Below are 16,437 nucleotides of genomic sequence, written 5' to 3'. Positions count from 1 at the left end.
CTGTAGAGGAGACAAGTGATAATCTCAGGTAGGAATATTTAAATTAAGGAGGCAACAAAAACCTATATACCATGATGGTCTGAATTTAATTACTGTATTTTATAAGTGGGGGATGCCGATGACGTGTTCGCATACACCTCAGGAAGTATGTGGTTACGCTCCTGTATGTATTTGTTTAAAAACATCGGGTGGTCATCTTTCATACTGTAGTTATTGCTTTACTAGTAAAAACCTATGCTGTCGCTTTTCCTGGAGGCCACGCCCCCTCTGCTTCTGATTGGCTGTTCGTCCAACCTGGGAAACGACAGGCCAGTTCCTGGATTCCGATGTCGGCCTAGAAAACGGCTAAGTAGTTTGCTGGTGGCTAACTCAAGGAGGACTAAAACGACCCACACACACCACAGGGAAGACAACTCTACACGTCGACATTAGGGTAGGTGTTTAGTCGTTGTCTTTAGTGACTGTTCGGGTAAAAGTCTCCACATTTGCCCCTCGAATCTTCAACGAAAGCTTCTCGCCGAGAAGCTAGTCAGAGAACTGACGCTAGCTCACTTCAGTAGCTGTGGTAAAAGACTGAGCAGTGTCGCAAAAAACTTTCGAGGTTGGGTAAAAAGAGCCTGTGAGTAATTGCGATGTTTATATTGCTGTTGTTATTACTCACTTGAAACGAAACTCGAAATAATGACTGTTTAAAGGAGTAATATTTGTGTTTTTTTGTGGGTTTTTTTTTTTTTACGAGAATCTCCGCTGGGAGCAGATTATGGGTAACGTTAGTTGACTTCACTGAATCCTTATGCTCGGCTGGCCTTCCTCCTTTTTCACATCTTGTTCTGTCTCATTGTTTCATACATTTTAAACATCTCCTGTGCGGTTTCAAACAAAACACCAGAAACTGGTTTCAGTTTGGGGGGGAAGAAAAAAAAAAGTGGACTCAATCGGCCACTTAATGGAGCAGGCTGTAGTAGTGACATGACCGACAAAGCTCGACACGGAGATTTTAGGATTAACATCCATTATAGTCTGGGTGGGGGGGATTTGTTGTGGGTCAGATGAGATGATTAACGACAAGAGACGGTGTCTCGGCTCCAGCTCCTTATTACCACCAAGTACAGATGATTGTTGGACAGAGGGGTGTGTCTATCAGACTATCGGATTACACCATTAGCAGCGGATCTGTTTGCGGTTGGCTCACACAACACGGACAAGTTTTTCTTCTGGATATGAAATAAATGAGGAATGATATGCGTGTGTGTCATAGGGGTGTTTTGCCTTTCCAGTATCGGGAGGTGTTTTCCTTTTGCCGCCTGAGGGCATTGACGTTAACAGCTGGCCGACAGCCGGCAGTTTTAACAACTTTCTGAGGAATGGTGAAAAGTACTGGAGTAGTAATTTGTGTCAGTCACACTATTGTGAAATCAGTGAAACCAATCTTTCCCTACAACTAAATCAACTTTGCTAGACTGCATGGCACTGTGTAAAAGAACTTAAGCACATTTTTTCCCATAATTTTTTTTTTTTTTTTAATTTTATTTTGAGGGACGTTTTTTGTGACCGGACCAAAACAAAGTTGCATTAATATAAATTGGGAAGAAACTGTTGTTTCTTTTCCATGCACTGTGTCGTGTCCCTGCCAGAAAGTTGTAGTTTTGATCTCACCTGACCAGAGATGAGTTTCGTGGATATCTTGTGGATTTTTTTCAGCAAGTGTTTTCATCTTGTCACTGGTCCATAAAGGCCAACTTTGTGGGGAGACTTTGTGGGGAGTTGTTGTTACAGTTTCCCTTCTTGCTGTGTTCCTTCACAGAACAGCTCAATTTTTACTGATTTTAAATAACTCATAAGTGAACTTAGATTTACTGATACGATAATTTCTAAATGTATTTGGTTGTATTTTAATTGGGGATAAGGAGTAGATGGGGATGAATAAGAATTCATGACACCCTTTTCATATTTTTATGAGTAAAAGTATTGGAAACTACGTATCCAGTTAACACAACACAAATATGCACTACTTTGGTTTTTTCTGTCACATGAACTCATGAAAGTCTGTGGCTGTAATGTGAGAAAAAGTGGATAAGTTTGAGGGATCTGAATACTTTGCAAACCACTGTCCATTCATACCATACTGTACAGTTTAATACATCAATTATTTGTATTTTATAGTCATATTGGATAGTTTATCAGTAGTACCTCTAATATTTAATGGTACAGGTCCTCGGTGATAAAACAAGGTAAAGAAAATATTTCTACTGTTTTCCAAACATTCTGGGAATAATGTCTTATTATTTCCATTCTTAATATGTAGTAAGATTGGGAAAAGTCTGAAAACTGAAAAATGACTCCAAAACATAAATTCAGGAATGCAAGTCAAGCAGTTTTTGTGCAGTCCTACCAGCAAACAGCATCAGCTAATTTACTATTTGTTAAAACTCAGATTATTTGGATAATTTGTGTTTTGCTTTTTATACTTACATGTTGATAGTTTTCTAATGTTTTGCATTCATATTGTTTCAGGTACCTCCAGCAGTTAATCCACAGCACCAGGTCATGAAGAAGGAGCTGGAACCAATGAAAAGAAGAGGACTGGCATGTGTCCATCTACATGATGCCCAAGCTGTGTGTGACTTTCCTTAAGGGATGCAGAATGAGAGAGGAGAGCGTTCTGCAGAGAAGCTGGAGGTGGGAAAGGTTCCTGCTACACCCATCCCAAAGCAAGCACAGTGGCACCTTGCTGAGCTCCATTGGGCTTCTTTATGGAATGAGTTGATTCTGTCATTGTATCAGCAGACCAAGTAAAAACTGAAACAGGCTCTTCTTGGATGATATTTTTTTACCTTTTTAAAAGCCTTTAAACACAAGGACATTAACTGGTTAACACTTTTTTGACAACTTAAAAAAACCCACCTGGACTTTTGTTTTGAAGCTTCCCACACCTGGCTTAAAGTTGGATTTGTTTCAGCTGGTTCTTCCTCCTGACTGAGTTTGAAATGCCAGAAGTGTCCCTCCTGCCACCATCCTCAGTTTCTTCCACCCACCCAGTGCCTAAATAAGCTCTCTTGGGAAGAAGTCATCAGCAGCTGCTGTGTTCAATCCTCTGTACTTGTTCTCCTCCACGTGCTTCTGCTCTCTGTCTGATGGACTACCTCTTTCATTTTGTTTTCTTTTTATACTGTTATCCTCTGATAATCAAAACTCAAGCACAGCGACACAAATTTAACTAAACACTGCACCGGTTTCGGTTTTGTGCTTGAGTTTTTGCCCTATTTTCATATATGCACAGCAGTGTTTATATTGTTGCGTTATTGCACCAAATACAGATACATTAAGCCATACTCAGTAATATTTATGAATTGCATACATATATTTTTGTATTATTTTGCTCTTGTATAGAAATTAAATGTATGCATTCAAATTAATTATCTACAAGAAGCTGTGCACAACCAAGTTTTGTGTGTTGCTGTTTTGAAAACGGTTTTATATCTCAGTCAGGAGACATTGGAAGTGTGCACACGGAGAATCCCTCATGTTTCCACTCAATTTCTGCTTTGCATAGATTTGTAGCCATGGCCCCGCCTCTTAAACACCTACATCATCATTTTGACCTGTAACCTCCCCTTTACAGTAGGTAGACAGTCGATATCTACCTCGCTCTCTTCTTCCTCCCCTTTCTCCGTCACTGATGCCCAGTTTCAGTGGTGGGGTGGTTGGGGGAGGGGTAGGGGGCCCAGCTTCTGCTCCTCCCCGTCCGTTTCGCCCCAGCCGATATGTGCCGGTGTCTGCAGCCATAACTTTCCTGGTTGGGTCCACGACTCTCTTCTTTTGTTTCACGTGAGTATTTGTTTTTTTACTTATAAAAACTGTTGTAATTTTAAAAAAGATTAATCAGGTTTATGTCAATTAGGCCTGTCACAATAACCAATTTTGCTGGACGATAAGTTGTTCCAGAAGTTATTGAGATAAACGATAATACTGTTGTTTTGAGTAACATAATGGTAATGGCAAATTAATAATGCAAGAGCACATTCTAAAAAATGGAAATTGAGCTTGTTTTAATTTATCATGTGATTAATTGATTTATTGATTATTGTGACTGGCCTGATGTTAATGCATTGAAATATCGAAGTACAATTACTTGGATAACTACAAGTACATCTCAGTATATTAAAATATAATTTTGAAGTGAATTTATTTAGTAAGTCAAATCATAAAGTAATACTCCTGCTCTATAGATTAATTACATCATAGGCTGCTATTTTTCAAGCATTTATTTCTTTCGATTTATATGAGCATGGCTAAAAGTTCATGGAAACCAATATATATTGGTCTTTGCACTCCATTCTTGGTCAGGCCTCCTTTTGGATGGACCGGTTCCTCTGCTGATGTGTTTTAAATACCGTACAACTTTCAGCTCATTTGCCATGTTGAGTTTAAGAGGATGCCTCATAGCTTTGATAGCTGCTCAGTCATGAAACCAAGTATTAGTGGTGTTGGTAATTGTCAAGTCCTTCATAAAGCTTTATAGCTGAGGGAAGCATGAACTGCTCTGACACATCCAGTGAGATGCTGTGCTGGTTTTTGACTTAATAAAACATGGTGGACCAACACCATTGTGGGACACCTCAAATTATCTCTGACTGTGGACACTTCCCACTGAACCTCAAACATTGTTGATTCATGCCTCTCAACTTTTCCTCCAAACTCTGGGATGTTGAAATGCAACATTTATTTTGATCTGTAAAGAGGAGTTTGGACCACTGAATAGCAATTGAGGCTTTTTTTTCCTTTAACCCACATAAAACTCTTCTGTCAGTTTTTTCTCATTTAGGAGTTTCAAACACAAGGAGTGAATAATTGTATGCTGTGTCCTGCATTTATCTGTATTTTGGCTCTTGAATCACTTGCTGCAGCCACAATCCACACATTTTTAATCTCCCTTGAACTCTTCAGTCTGCCTTACTTCACAATCCTTTCAATACTCTATTTATCCCTACTGTTTTCCCTACCACATGTTTTTCTTTCACTCAACTTTCCCTTTATATGATTGGTTACCTCTCTATGTTAACGGCCCTCTGTAGCAATGACTTTATGTGGCAGAACATCTGTTTAGTCGAGTCTTCCCCATGATTGTGTAAGCTACAATTGATCATAGCATAATATTCTGAATTCAAAATCATCATTTTTGTTTTTTAATTTAGTGTTTCTGGGATAAATTAAAATAAATGATTGAAATATAACACTGTTTAATGAATCCCTGTATGACTTTCAGTTTCTGTATTGAATTACTCAAATAAATTTTCAAAGATACTCCTTCGTTAAGATGCCCCTGTATCTGAAACTCATCATGTAGGATTAAAAGTTGCTGTTTTTGTGGTTTGTAACTTTCATTTATTCAGAGAGAGAATTGACAGACCACTATAGCCATCTGTTCATTGACACTCCCACGGTTTCACACTGTCACACCTCTGAGCTCTTCATGCAGTATAAATTTAGTCTCTCTGCAGTCTCAGTGGAGGTGTTTGGGAGTTAAATTGCCTTTCTCAAAGATTCCTCATCAGGTGCTGATGGGGTGTGAAAAGAGCATTTTCTGTCTTTATGACAATCTAGAAATCTGAATATATTTGAGCAACATGTTCCTTTTTTTCCCTGAATGTTTTCTCCAGGTCCCCATGTTTATCGGAGGAAATCTCCGGTATAATTCCCATCTACATTGCTGTAATCTTCCTTTTCACACTTGCCAACTTTTGCATGGCTACATTCATGGATCCTGGAGTCTTCCCCAGAGGTAAGGATGTGGCAGCAAGTGTGTGCACACATGCAAATGCTGCAATACTTTCAGAGCATGATGCACAACATAAGTTATTACAAATGTTGCTGTGACTCACTGGAGCAGCATGATATGGAGCCGGAGTCGGCAGTTCTGGTCTTCAGCGGCCTCTGTCCTTTCAGCTTCAGACGTTTTGCTGCTGAGCACGCCTTCATTTAAACAAATGTTGTGCTTACAGTTTGTTTTGCATGTTTTGTATTTGCAGCCGAGGAAGACGAGGACAAAGAGGACGATTTCCGTGCTCCTCTCTATAAGACGGTTGAGATCCGAAGCATCCAGGTGCGAATGAAGTGGTGCTCAACCTGCCGCTTTTACCGCCCGCCGCGCTGCTCACACTGCTCTGTCTGTGACAACTGTGTGGAGGTATGCACACCAACACGTGCATGTTCACGTAAAGACATTCACCCAACTTATGGAAAATGTTTGGCTCTTTAAATAAGATTGCACTTTTGGTTTCACTTTTAAATTTGGCATTTGTTGTTTATCTCTTTCTCTTTAGTCAAGCTGCCACACACACTAGTTTCTTAAAGAAGTACAGAACGCAAAGTTGTGCATTATTGTGGAAGAAGAAAAAACTACAAACGATTCGGACCTGCATAAATATTCGGTCCCTTTTGAGTGAATGCTTTGTAGATATTTGCTGTGACCAAAGCTGATTAGCCTTGTCTGCATTTTGCATTGGGTTACATTTGAAGGCAAATGGGATTTATTTAGGTGTATCAGAATCAGAGGGACCTAATATAAAAATATACCACACTTTTTAGATTTTTGTGGTTGTAAAAAAAACATAAAATTCCAAGAAAATTTGTCCATTGTCTAAAACCGCTTATTGTTGTCTGGTTGGCGGAAGTGCTGCCTGTCTCCAGCAGTCATTGGGTGAAAGGTGAGATTGGTTCACCCTGGACAGGTCGCTAGTCAATAATCAAGCAATACAGAGTCACATTAAAAACAACCATTCACACTCCACTCCCAATAAAACACAAAACATAAAGGGGTGCAGGTACTTTCGCAAGGCGTTGCATACATGTCCCTCAAAGTAATTTGTGTATTAATTTTGATATTAAATCCCCATTTCACTACTGGTTTTTATAAACTCCAGATATCTGTCATGTTCTTGATGGCCAATGTGAGAAGTGGAGGCTGAGCGTGTCTATAACTTCATAACTGCCCTTGTTTTGTATACTCTTTCCTTTTAAGCTGTATATTTACTTTGAATTTTATCTTTTTTTTTCTCTCCCAGGATTTTGACCACCATTGTCCCTGGGTGAACAACTGTATTGGCCGAAGGAATTATCGCTATTTCTTCCTGTTTTTACTGTCTTTAACCACCCACATCATGGACGTGTTTGGCTTCGGCTTGGTTTACATCCTGCGGCACTCCCAGGAGCTCGACACGCCGCATGCTGCTGTTACGTATCCTTTAAGTGGGGACTTTGAAGCCATAAAAGTGCAGAATGAGGCTATTTTAATTACTTTTAATGTATTTTCTTCTTCTTTTTGGTTAATTTCTCTGCATTTCTAAAAATCTCCTTAACCCTTTTTACCAGTATGGCAGTGATGTGTGTTGCTGGTCTGTTTTTTGTCCCAGTTGCTGGCCTGACTGGGTTCCACGTAGTGTTGGTGGCTCGTGGTAGGACCACTAATGAACAGGTACAAGGAAGTGCTTAGTGTGCATCTTTTCCTCTCCCTGACATGTATTTACTTTTTTCCTTCAAACATTTGAAATCCACCTGAGCAGGTAGATACGTTTCTTTCCCACTGCAGGTGACGGGGAAGTTCAGAGGAGGTGTTAACCCTTTCACCAAGGGTTGCTGGAGGAATATTTCACATGTTCTCTGCAGCCCGCTGGCACCAAGGTCAGCACTTTTCCTCGTATTTTCCTCATTCACTTCCTGGCTTCAAGTCTGTTTTTCACTCTTCCATTCTCTGCATCCATTTTCAATCCTTTTTTTTTGTTTTTAACTTTGTTTAGTTTCTGAAATATGAGTGTGGAAATTGCCTTTGAACACCTTTTGCAGCATAATTTCTAATAAATGATGCTTAAATATCTGTGTGTGTGTTATAGGTACATGGGCCGGTGGTGGAACCGTCAGACAGTGGAAGTACAACCACCGTTTCTTAGACCGTCTCTTACTGAGGCTCAGTTAGAAGCTAAGGTTCTGGACAACGGGATCCAGAATGACCGACACAGCAGCAGGGTGAGTCATGCTCGCGTTGGCTTTCCTAAACACACAGCTAATATTTTTTAAGATGTGTTTTTATGAGACAGAAAATCACGCTGTAAGCAGGCAGGCCTGCTGCTCTTACATTTTGTGTTTGAAAAACACTTTATGTTTTTTTTTCCTTCCCATTTTAGTGAAAGCAAATATTATCAGTCAGACCTGACTTGACAGACCTTTTAGACATTTCAAAGAGAAATCTTGTATTAGACGCTAGACCAGGAGTTTATACTTTCAGAAGTTTTTAAGGATGTGGCAGCCTCATCACTGTGTTTTTTATTTACTTCTCTTATCAGATTATGCGCCTCTAACAACTAACTGTGTTTCCTCCAGTCTAAGAGCAGTCTGGATCAGATGGAGAGCCAGTCAGCTGACATAGAGCCTCCACCTCCTCCGAAGCCGGATTTTCGTTACCCTGGTCTACCCCGTGCCGACACAGAAGGTTAGAGGCAAATTCCCTTCAGACATTTGGGGGAATTTCTTTTCGTTTTTTCTGCTTAGCATGGAGGAATGTAGAGGAATACCACCTGAAACCTCACCTGCACAGCTAATGTTCAGTGCACTGAAATTGTTTGCCGTGATTCTGGCCCTGAAAGTACATACGAGAGAATATCTACAGAGATATAAATCACCTGATGTGTGTAAAAGGAAAAGTTAACAATAAAATGTTGCAAAGATTCTTTAGGATAAATGTGTTTTCTAATCTTTCCTGCAACTCCTTTAAGTGTCACTTTTGCTTCCTTGTGTTGCAGCGAGCAGCTTGTTGTCAGAGGCTCCACCTACGCCGTCGATGTACAAGTACCGACCAGCCTACAGCAGCCCAGGGAAGAATCACACTGGTGTCACACATCCAAACAAGGTACATTTAAATGCTCAAAGCAGTGATGTAGGTTATTCACAGCATGCCATGTAAGTACTGCAACTACTGTATATGCTGGGAAGGAAACTAGGGGGGAAGTTCTTGATACGGTCTTTTAAATAGAAACAAACATGTTAAAATTTGTCAGAAAGCTAATTTTCCAGTTTTCAGCTGGTTGCATGAGAAGGAAACCAGTAGAGCAGAAAATGCGCTATCCTGTTTAAGTGTCAAGTGGTGTGGAGGCAGTTGTGTCCGCCTTCTGCTTTCATTTGTAAAATAAATGCCCTTCTTTTTGTTTTTACTTGAAATTGATCAGTGGCCATCGGTTGAGCAGTAAGTCTCGGTGTGTGTGTGTGTGTGTCCCCCTGGTTGTCTGTGTGTTTGACTGGATCTACCCTCTCCCTTCAGACTGCATTGACTGGAATGTGCAGTTCATCGTTCATATGTATTTGCATTTCCATTTATGTGTTTGCACACGGAGTCTCAAACCAGTCAATGTTTCTACTTCAGTAGTGTGATGATGGAGTAGAGCACCAGTTAAGCATCCAATGCTCCCCACCACTCTTTTGTCTTTTTACAATCTGTGCAAAGCCTCTTTACAGGTATATCTCAATAAATTATGATATCATTAAAAGTTTAACTTGCAATTGTAATAAAAATTTTTTTAAAAAGTGCAGCTCATATTTTTGTTATACACAGAGTGATAATTTTTGTTCATTTTGATGATCATGGCTTTCAGCTAATTATGTAGCTAAAAGGCAATTCAGTTTATTATATGTAATTACGCTTTGTCAGAGCTCATTTTGAATAAACTACAGTTATTTGTAAGTGGCCTCAAAACTACTTTATTGCAATAATTTTTGGGATGATTTATAACCCAGCAAAATTTGTTGTTGTGCGACAGGCCTACACATGTGTTAGTCCAGGAATTGCAACAGTTGTTGTTCAATTCCCTGAAAACGGCGGCTGTGGGTATGGCTTCTTAAGAAGCGACTCTAGTTACCGTCTATGCCTTAAATTTTTAAATTACCTTTGATTTATAATCTTCCCCAGACTGCTGTTATCACAATTTTTAAACTACTCTTGGTTCTTCCACTCAACCTTCTATCAATGTCTTGGATATAGCAATTTTTTCAACCACACTCTTTTGTGGTTTACACCTATTGTGCAGAGTCTGTTAGACAGCTGTCAAGTCAACAATCTCCCTTATGACTGTATGAACCATAATCTAACATTTCTATAGAGAAACGATTGCTTCCTGGAGGCGAGGACTCTGAAGTTTATCCAGTGGCTAACGTTTGTCCAAGACGTATTTAATGTGGCAGTTTGATGCTTGCAGAAATTGCCTGCACAGTAAGCAACCATCCTCCACAGCGAAGAGAGAAGTGCTGATCCGAACCAGGCGGCTGTTGATGTTAATTCAATATTTGGAAGCGTGGGTGACGTGGACTGAACGGCGTCTTTCACTTCCTCTGCTGCCATTGCTAAAACGAGTTCTAAAGCAGCGCATAAAATCAACATCATTCACAAAATCTCCTTCGCTGATTGGTCCGGTCAAAAATTCTACTGAAGGGAATCCCCTTTAATGGGAGAAATCCAGACAGAGCAGTGAAGTGAGATTTGAATTTTGTAGGAATGCAATGACCAAGCTAGCTGTGAGCCACCAAATTCAAAATGATCAGAAATGATGTACATAATTACCCTGGAATACATCACTCTCTGTGAAATGACTATATTATATTCTTGTTTTTTGGTTAAATTACTGAAATTACCTGCTCTTTAAATTTATTGAGATGTACCTGTACTTTCTTTATTCTTTCTGAGCTTAGATGGAAATTTTCATCATTCTGCCCCCTGTCATTTCTTCCTCGCTTCTCTCCCTCTCTGCCTGTGGTCTTTTTCTCCTCCTCTCCTCTCCTCAGATGACCCGCGGGGAGAGTCTTGACTCCCCTTCGCCCTCCATCCTTCAGTCCAGTCGCCAGCCTAGCTACCGCTCGGAGCCCAGCAGCCTGGATGGGGCCACAGTGGTGGGAAGGGGTGTAGGGGTGCGCAGAGGGGGAGGGGACAGGGGTGAGGGCCCTGGGGGCCCTGGCGGGATGGCTGGTGTGGTGTCAGGGGGCATGTCGGGTTACTCCCTGGCTGGGCGCTCCTACACCTCCTACCCATCTTCGCTGGTTCTGTCCACGGGCGGCTCGCACTCGTCCAGCCTGCGCTCGGCTCAGACTGTTCATAACCCGCTGGCCACGCTCCAATCGGAGGGCACCACAGACACCAGCTACAAAAGCCTAGCCAATCAGACGCCTCGGAATGGCAGCTTGTCCTACGACAGCCTCCTGACGCCATCCGAGAGCCCGGAGTTTGAGTCCGCCGCCCATGAGCTGTCGCCACAGAAGCCTCACGTTCCCTTCCTGTCGACGACGGGAGGCGGGCGACCCGGGGTGGCGCCGCCCGGCGGCCCTCTGCAGGGCTACACGTCGCCCTTCCTCTCAGCTCAGATCGCTCAGCAGAGGGAGGGGCAGCTGCTCCAGGGCTCTACCACTTTCTCCTCCCCCCATAGGGCCTACCTGCGTGCTGTCAGCCCACCCCCGTCCTCCTCCCCCGGGGCTCCTGAAGCCCGCCACCTGCTCCATCACAACCAGGACCTGACTTCCCGCATCCCCCGCAACCCTTCCTCCTCGTCCTCTTCCCCCGGGGCTCGCTCACTAGACCCCCCTGTGTCCCCACCGCCCCGTGGCCTCTCCCTCACCAAGTCCCCGGTTCACATAGGGGAGACGGGGTCTCAGCACAAGCCCCGTCCTGTGGGGGCGGGCGCTGTGCTGGGGGTGGGGGGATTTGGAGGAGGGCAACAGGCTCCACAGTGAGTAGTGATCCGTCACCAGAGTCGTCAGCCTGCCACTCTTCTCCTTTCTCTACTGTTTTTCTTTCCCGGTTTGTGTCAGCCTGTCTCTTCCTTCCTGATCTGTGTGAGTCTTCCTTCTCCTCCTACCTAGTTTACATTCAGTGCGTAATTATTGTAACTGATTGGGTGTGTTTTCGGAAACGTGATTTTCTTTCAGTAGTTGGAATCTGTAGTTTGACATTTGAAGCATGCCAGTATCTTTTGTTGATCTCACAGCATGTGTTGTTCTACTGGTTTCTTTTCCTGTCCTGTGGTCCATTGGGACGTTCTGTTCTCACAAAATACGCCGTGCCTTGCAAAAGACGTCACACGCCTTGAACGTTCTCACACGTGATCATGTTACAACTTCAGTGTATTTTATCACGATTCTAATTGATAGACCATCACACAGCCGTGTACAACTGTGAAGTGTTAGAAAATCGACACATGGTTTTCAACATTTTTACAAATAAAAATCTGAAAAGTGTGGCATGCATCTGTTTTTACCCCATTTGAGTCAATATTTTGTAGAACCACCTTCCGCTGCAAATACGTTGGATTATTTCTATCCTTTTCGCCTGATAAAAACATCTCAAATGTGAGTTTCTCTGAGCATTCATTTTTAAGCCTGGCAACAAATCATCATTTTACTTTATTTTTGGATTATGACTGGGCCATTCTAACATACAAATCTATTTTAATCCAAATTTTGTAGCTATGTTTACGGTGGTTGTCCTACTGGAAAGTGAACATCGGTGTGTCTCAAGTCATTTATCTCTACCAGTTTATCTCTATCAGACTTCCCATCACCTCTAATCATCTTCCCTCTCCAAGCCTGACAAAAGCGTTACTGCAGCATGAATCCCAGGCTTACTGTGAGCCATCTTGGGTGCATCTCTGATTATTGCTCTTCCTGCCCGGCCTGATGGATTTGCATGTTTGAAACTAGGGATTAGGGCTGGGCGATAAATCGATTTTTATCAATTAATCAACTTTTCTGTTATTGAAGATTTAAATTTTGGACAATCTGGATTTTATTTTCACCAATGCACTTCTTGGGTTTCCAGAGTGATGTTAACCCACTGAAGAACGGCCATCTTGTTTTGCAGCTTCTATTTATTTCACCTTTGAATTCAAGTCAACTCACATAAGGAATTATTAAAACAAAAACCAGTTTCTTTGATATTTCCTACCATTTTTTTTTCTTAAGGAAAAGGGTAAGAAAAAGAAATCAATTGAAATTAGAAACTGAAATTCATACAAAAACAAATCAGATTTCAGTTTTAAGTCATATCTCCCAGCCCCAGTAGGAATATCATTTAATAACAACTTGACTTTAAACGTCTCCCTGACTTGGCTGCTGTTTGTTACTTAATGTTCTCTAACAAACTGAAGAGCTGATTTTATTAGTTTAAATTACACACAGGTGGACTGTATTTACGAATTAGATTATAGGGTTACAGGAAACAGACTAAAAGTACATGAATACATGTTGGTCTGTTACTTAAAATCTCATTAAAATACATTAAAGTTTGTGAATTTCAAGGGGTTTAAATACTTTTGCAAGGTATTTTTGATTATCACGTGTATTATAATTGGTTTGGTGGAGCAACATTTTCTGTTTGAATGTTTTGTGAATTCATAAGCCAAACTTCTCACCTCTTTCTTTCTCCTCTCTTTTCAACCTTCGCCTCTGAATGAACATCCAATCAGATCCACCTCTCGCCCAGCCTTGGCCAATCACACCACATCCAAACCGGTGGGTGGGGTGAAGAAGGTAACCGGCGTTGGAGGGACCACGTACGAGATATCGGTTTGAGTGACGACAGTCCCGAGTGATCTGTGACGAGGATGGGGGATAAAAAAAAAAGTCACATCTTGCACTTGCCTCTTAACCGTAGCTGGAGATTATTCATGACTGAACGCCTCTGAGGAACGGTTCTTCTGCTGTGGACTCCAGGAAATGGCTTGTCTGGTACTTGTTTTATCTTTGTAATGGCACGGGCCAATCTTCTCCGCCTTTCAGGTTTGAACAAAGAGAAACCGGGGACGCTGATTCATCTCTCGCTGGATCAGCTCTCTCCATTTTTGCCACTTTGTGAGCCATAGACTGATGTGACTGTGTCATTACGGCTGGGTACAGATATGTCTATCAAACACACATACCTATTCCATGATCTGTTATGTTGCTTTGCTACCTTAAGACAAAGTATTGACAAAAGTGTCCAACACATTTTAAGGAAAGCTGACGTTAAATTTTAAAAGGAATTGACCAAAAGAAACATCTGTACGGACCACACATAGATGGATGAGTCCAAGCTATAAACAGTATCATTTAAGTTTTGTATTTTTTTTTTTAAACATCATTTTATATAAATGTAAAAAAAAATCAGATTATTATAGAGTGAAAATGTCAGATATTGAAGATAATGGTGGCAGATGTACTGTATGTAATTAATCATGAAAGCTATTTCAGATCAGTTGCCTGTTTCCTTTTTTGTGACTTCTTTATATTTGATGGCTGCATCAGCCACCTGCAAGCTCTTGATGGAGTTTTTTTTTTTGACATCCAAAGATGGAGAGGATCCTTGCCGGACACCAGGTGTGGCAAATAATCAAAATTATTTTTTAAGAAAGCCACAAAGAAATTTTCATCCCCCCCAGTCGCAGCACAAGCATCGTTGTGGAATGTACGCTTGTAATGTTTATGCTAGAAGCATTATGCAAAATCTGTCTGTAGCTTTAAGATCGTCGTATGTCTTTATAGTGTTTTTGTTTTATTTCATTTTCCCTTTTCTGTAAATTGTCAATTAGTTTTGAATGCTAGCGACCATATATATTTTTTAACGGATGTTTAGCCAAATAGTGGGCAGAAAGGGAAGGGCTTATTTATTTCACCAGACAGAATAATCTGCACTAATTAAATCAGTTTCAGCAGAATAGTCTGAACATCTTTATATTAAAATGTTTATGCAAGATGCCACTAAATGGAGCAAAGAGAGACTGACTTGCTTTTTTTTTTGTTTGTTTTTTATTTGATTGAATATTCATAGTGATTAGGCATGGGCTGGTCTGAGGTTCTAACATTATAACTTAAGGTTATAATATAAGGTTTCACAGTATTACTACTTCAAACAGATATATACAATTTGATATTATTTGCTTTATTTTAAACGGAAAAACAATCATTTTAATTGTTTTGAGCTTAATACACACCTAACTCACAAATTATTGATACCACTGGCAGATTTAAATTGAAAATTATTTTTATTTGACTTGAGACATTTGTTTCTGATATGAAATGAGACCGGCTAATATAAAAATATATATATATATTAATGGAAAATAAGCAGTGTTTATTCACATCATAAAAATGGCATGTCAAAAATTACAAAAGTATTTCTTAAACCATACAATTTTTATTCAGCGTTTTGTATGTTTTCAGTAGTATTTTGGTGATTAATCTCCAGTAATGTGCCTAAGTCATTGAGGTTGGAATTTTCCAAAAACATATTATTTACATTCAAAAGAAACATGCTGCTAAAATTAATACACTTTAAGGTTTAAGTGTTGGATTAAACTGCCTCTCAATTAAGTATTTGTCCTCTAGTAAATGAGCATTTTGTGTAGAATATAATACGATTTTTAACCTTTCTTCCCTTCATGGAGTAACACTCAGTCTAACAAGCTAATCTAAATTATTCAGGCTGTCTGCTCAGGTAGCTAGCCTGCAGTCAGCTGCTTCAAAGATGCTCTGCTCTGAGCTCTGTAGTTTTTGGTTTCCTTAAAAGCATGCAACACTTCATGTTTAAGAATGTAAATGTCTCTAAACAGTGACATGCATTTTTCCTAGAAGTTGGGAAATATTGTATAGCCATCTTTCAGCCAGCTGACCATCCTTCTAATGCACAGCAATAGATGGATGACTTTATAAAAATGAAAGAATTTGACCAGTTTTAAGGCAGTAGCTGTTTAAGACATTGGTTTACCTTCATGAAGTCGACCAGCCCATGCCTAATGCTGACTCCAGTTTGAAAAGTGACTTTGATCTCATTGATTGGCTCATTTATTTTCTTTACTTTTGCCACGTTCAAGAAAAAAAAAAAAATTAGATGAAGGGAGATGTGTTTGTCGTTCTGGTTTGGGCATCACAGAGTTTTTAATTTATTAAATTGTTTCCTGTTCCAGGCCCATAGTAGTATTTGGAGTAGAATGTCGAAGCGGTGTGAATGTGCCACATGTTGAGGAGGGAAATGAACGCTTTAATCACATGAGTATGAACTGACCCAAACAACTGTGTTGTGAGTTTCCAACCCAACCAGGCTACATCTTTAGTGTGCATGTGATTTTTTTTTTTTTTTTATTTTTCTCCTGTTCTTGGCCATGCTGACTGCTTCACTTGCGTGCATTCTTGTGTGATTGTCAATTCCACCATGCTCACATGCGGGTAACAGAAACCAACGTCGTTAATGGCACAAACCTGCGTTACTTCTCACTGCGTCGGCCAAGGTTGGCAATCTGGACGATATGTGCGAGTAGCAAGTATACTTCTTCGTGAGAATAAATATTGATATTGTGGGTTGTGACGGATGGAGTGAGTTTCACAAATATCTGTAGTGAGTATATGAGATACATTTCCAAAATGGCCTTATAAAGA

The 16,437-nt window shown here is 40.5% G+C and overlaps 1 protein-coding gene across 2 annotated transcripts; it reads left to right on the top strand.

Annotated features, from left to right (window-relative positions):
* Window positions 1-293: 293 nt before the first annotated feature.
* On the top strand, window positions 294-15,913 carry zdhhc5b (zinc finger DHHC-type palmitoyltransferase 5b). Of its 2 annotated transcripts, none has more exons than XR_004338117.1 (12): window positions 294-433; window positions 2,515-3,828; window positions 5,661-5,782; window positions 6,030-6,187; window positions 7,065-7,237; window positions 7,372-7,474; window positions 7,589-7,680; window positions 7,890-8,022; window positions 8,377-8,485; window positions 8,796-8,902; window positions 10,825-11,865; window positions 13,494-13,610. XR_004338117.1 is itself a non-coding variant. In XM_032555461.1 (12 exons), the coding sequence occupies exons 2-12, from the start codon at window positions 3,680-3,682 to the stop codon at window positions 13,597-13,599; spliced, it is 2,187 nt and encodes a 728-aa protein (XP_032411352.1). In that variant the 5' UTR covers window positions 294-433; window positions 2,515-3,679; the 3' UTR covers window positions 13,600-15,913. The 2 variants fall into 2 exon arrangements, 1 of the variants encoding a protein (XP_032411352.1); XM_032555461.1 differs by having other exon boundaries at window positions 10,825-11,759; window positions 13,494-15,913.
* Window positions 15,914-16,437: the final 524 nt, after the last annotated feature.

The sequence above is a fragment of the Xiphophorus hellerii genome, chromosome 23 (assembly GCF_003331165.1).
Source record: "Xiphophorus hellerii strain 12219 chromosome 23, Xiphophorus_hellerii-4.1, whole genome shotgun sequence".
NCBI lineage: Eukaryota > Metazoa > Chordata > Actinopteri > Cyprinodontiformes > Poeciliidae > Xiphophorus > Xiphophorus hellerii.
Note: the sequence above shows the minus strand (reverse complement) of the source record. Positions and strands in the feature narration are given on the sequence as shown.

Bases quoted from the DNA above. Each gene is read 5' to 3' on its own strand.
- zdhhc5b (XM_032555461.1), top strand. From the start codon at position 3,680: ATGCCCAGTTTCAGTGGTGGGGTGGTTGGGGGAGGGGTAGGGGGCCCA. The intron at 5,783-6,029 runs GTAAGGATGTGG...TTGTATTTGCAG, and splicing joins TCCTGGAGTCTTCCCCAGAG to CCGAGGAAGACGAGGACAAA. The intron at 8,903-10,824 runs GTACATTTAAAT...TCCTCTCCTCAG, and splicing joins GTGTCACACATCCAAACAAG to ATGACCCGCGGGGAGAGTCT.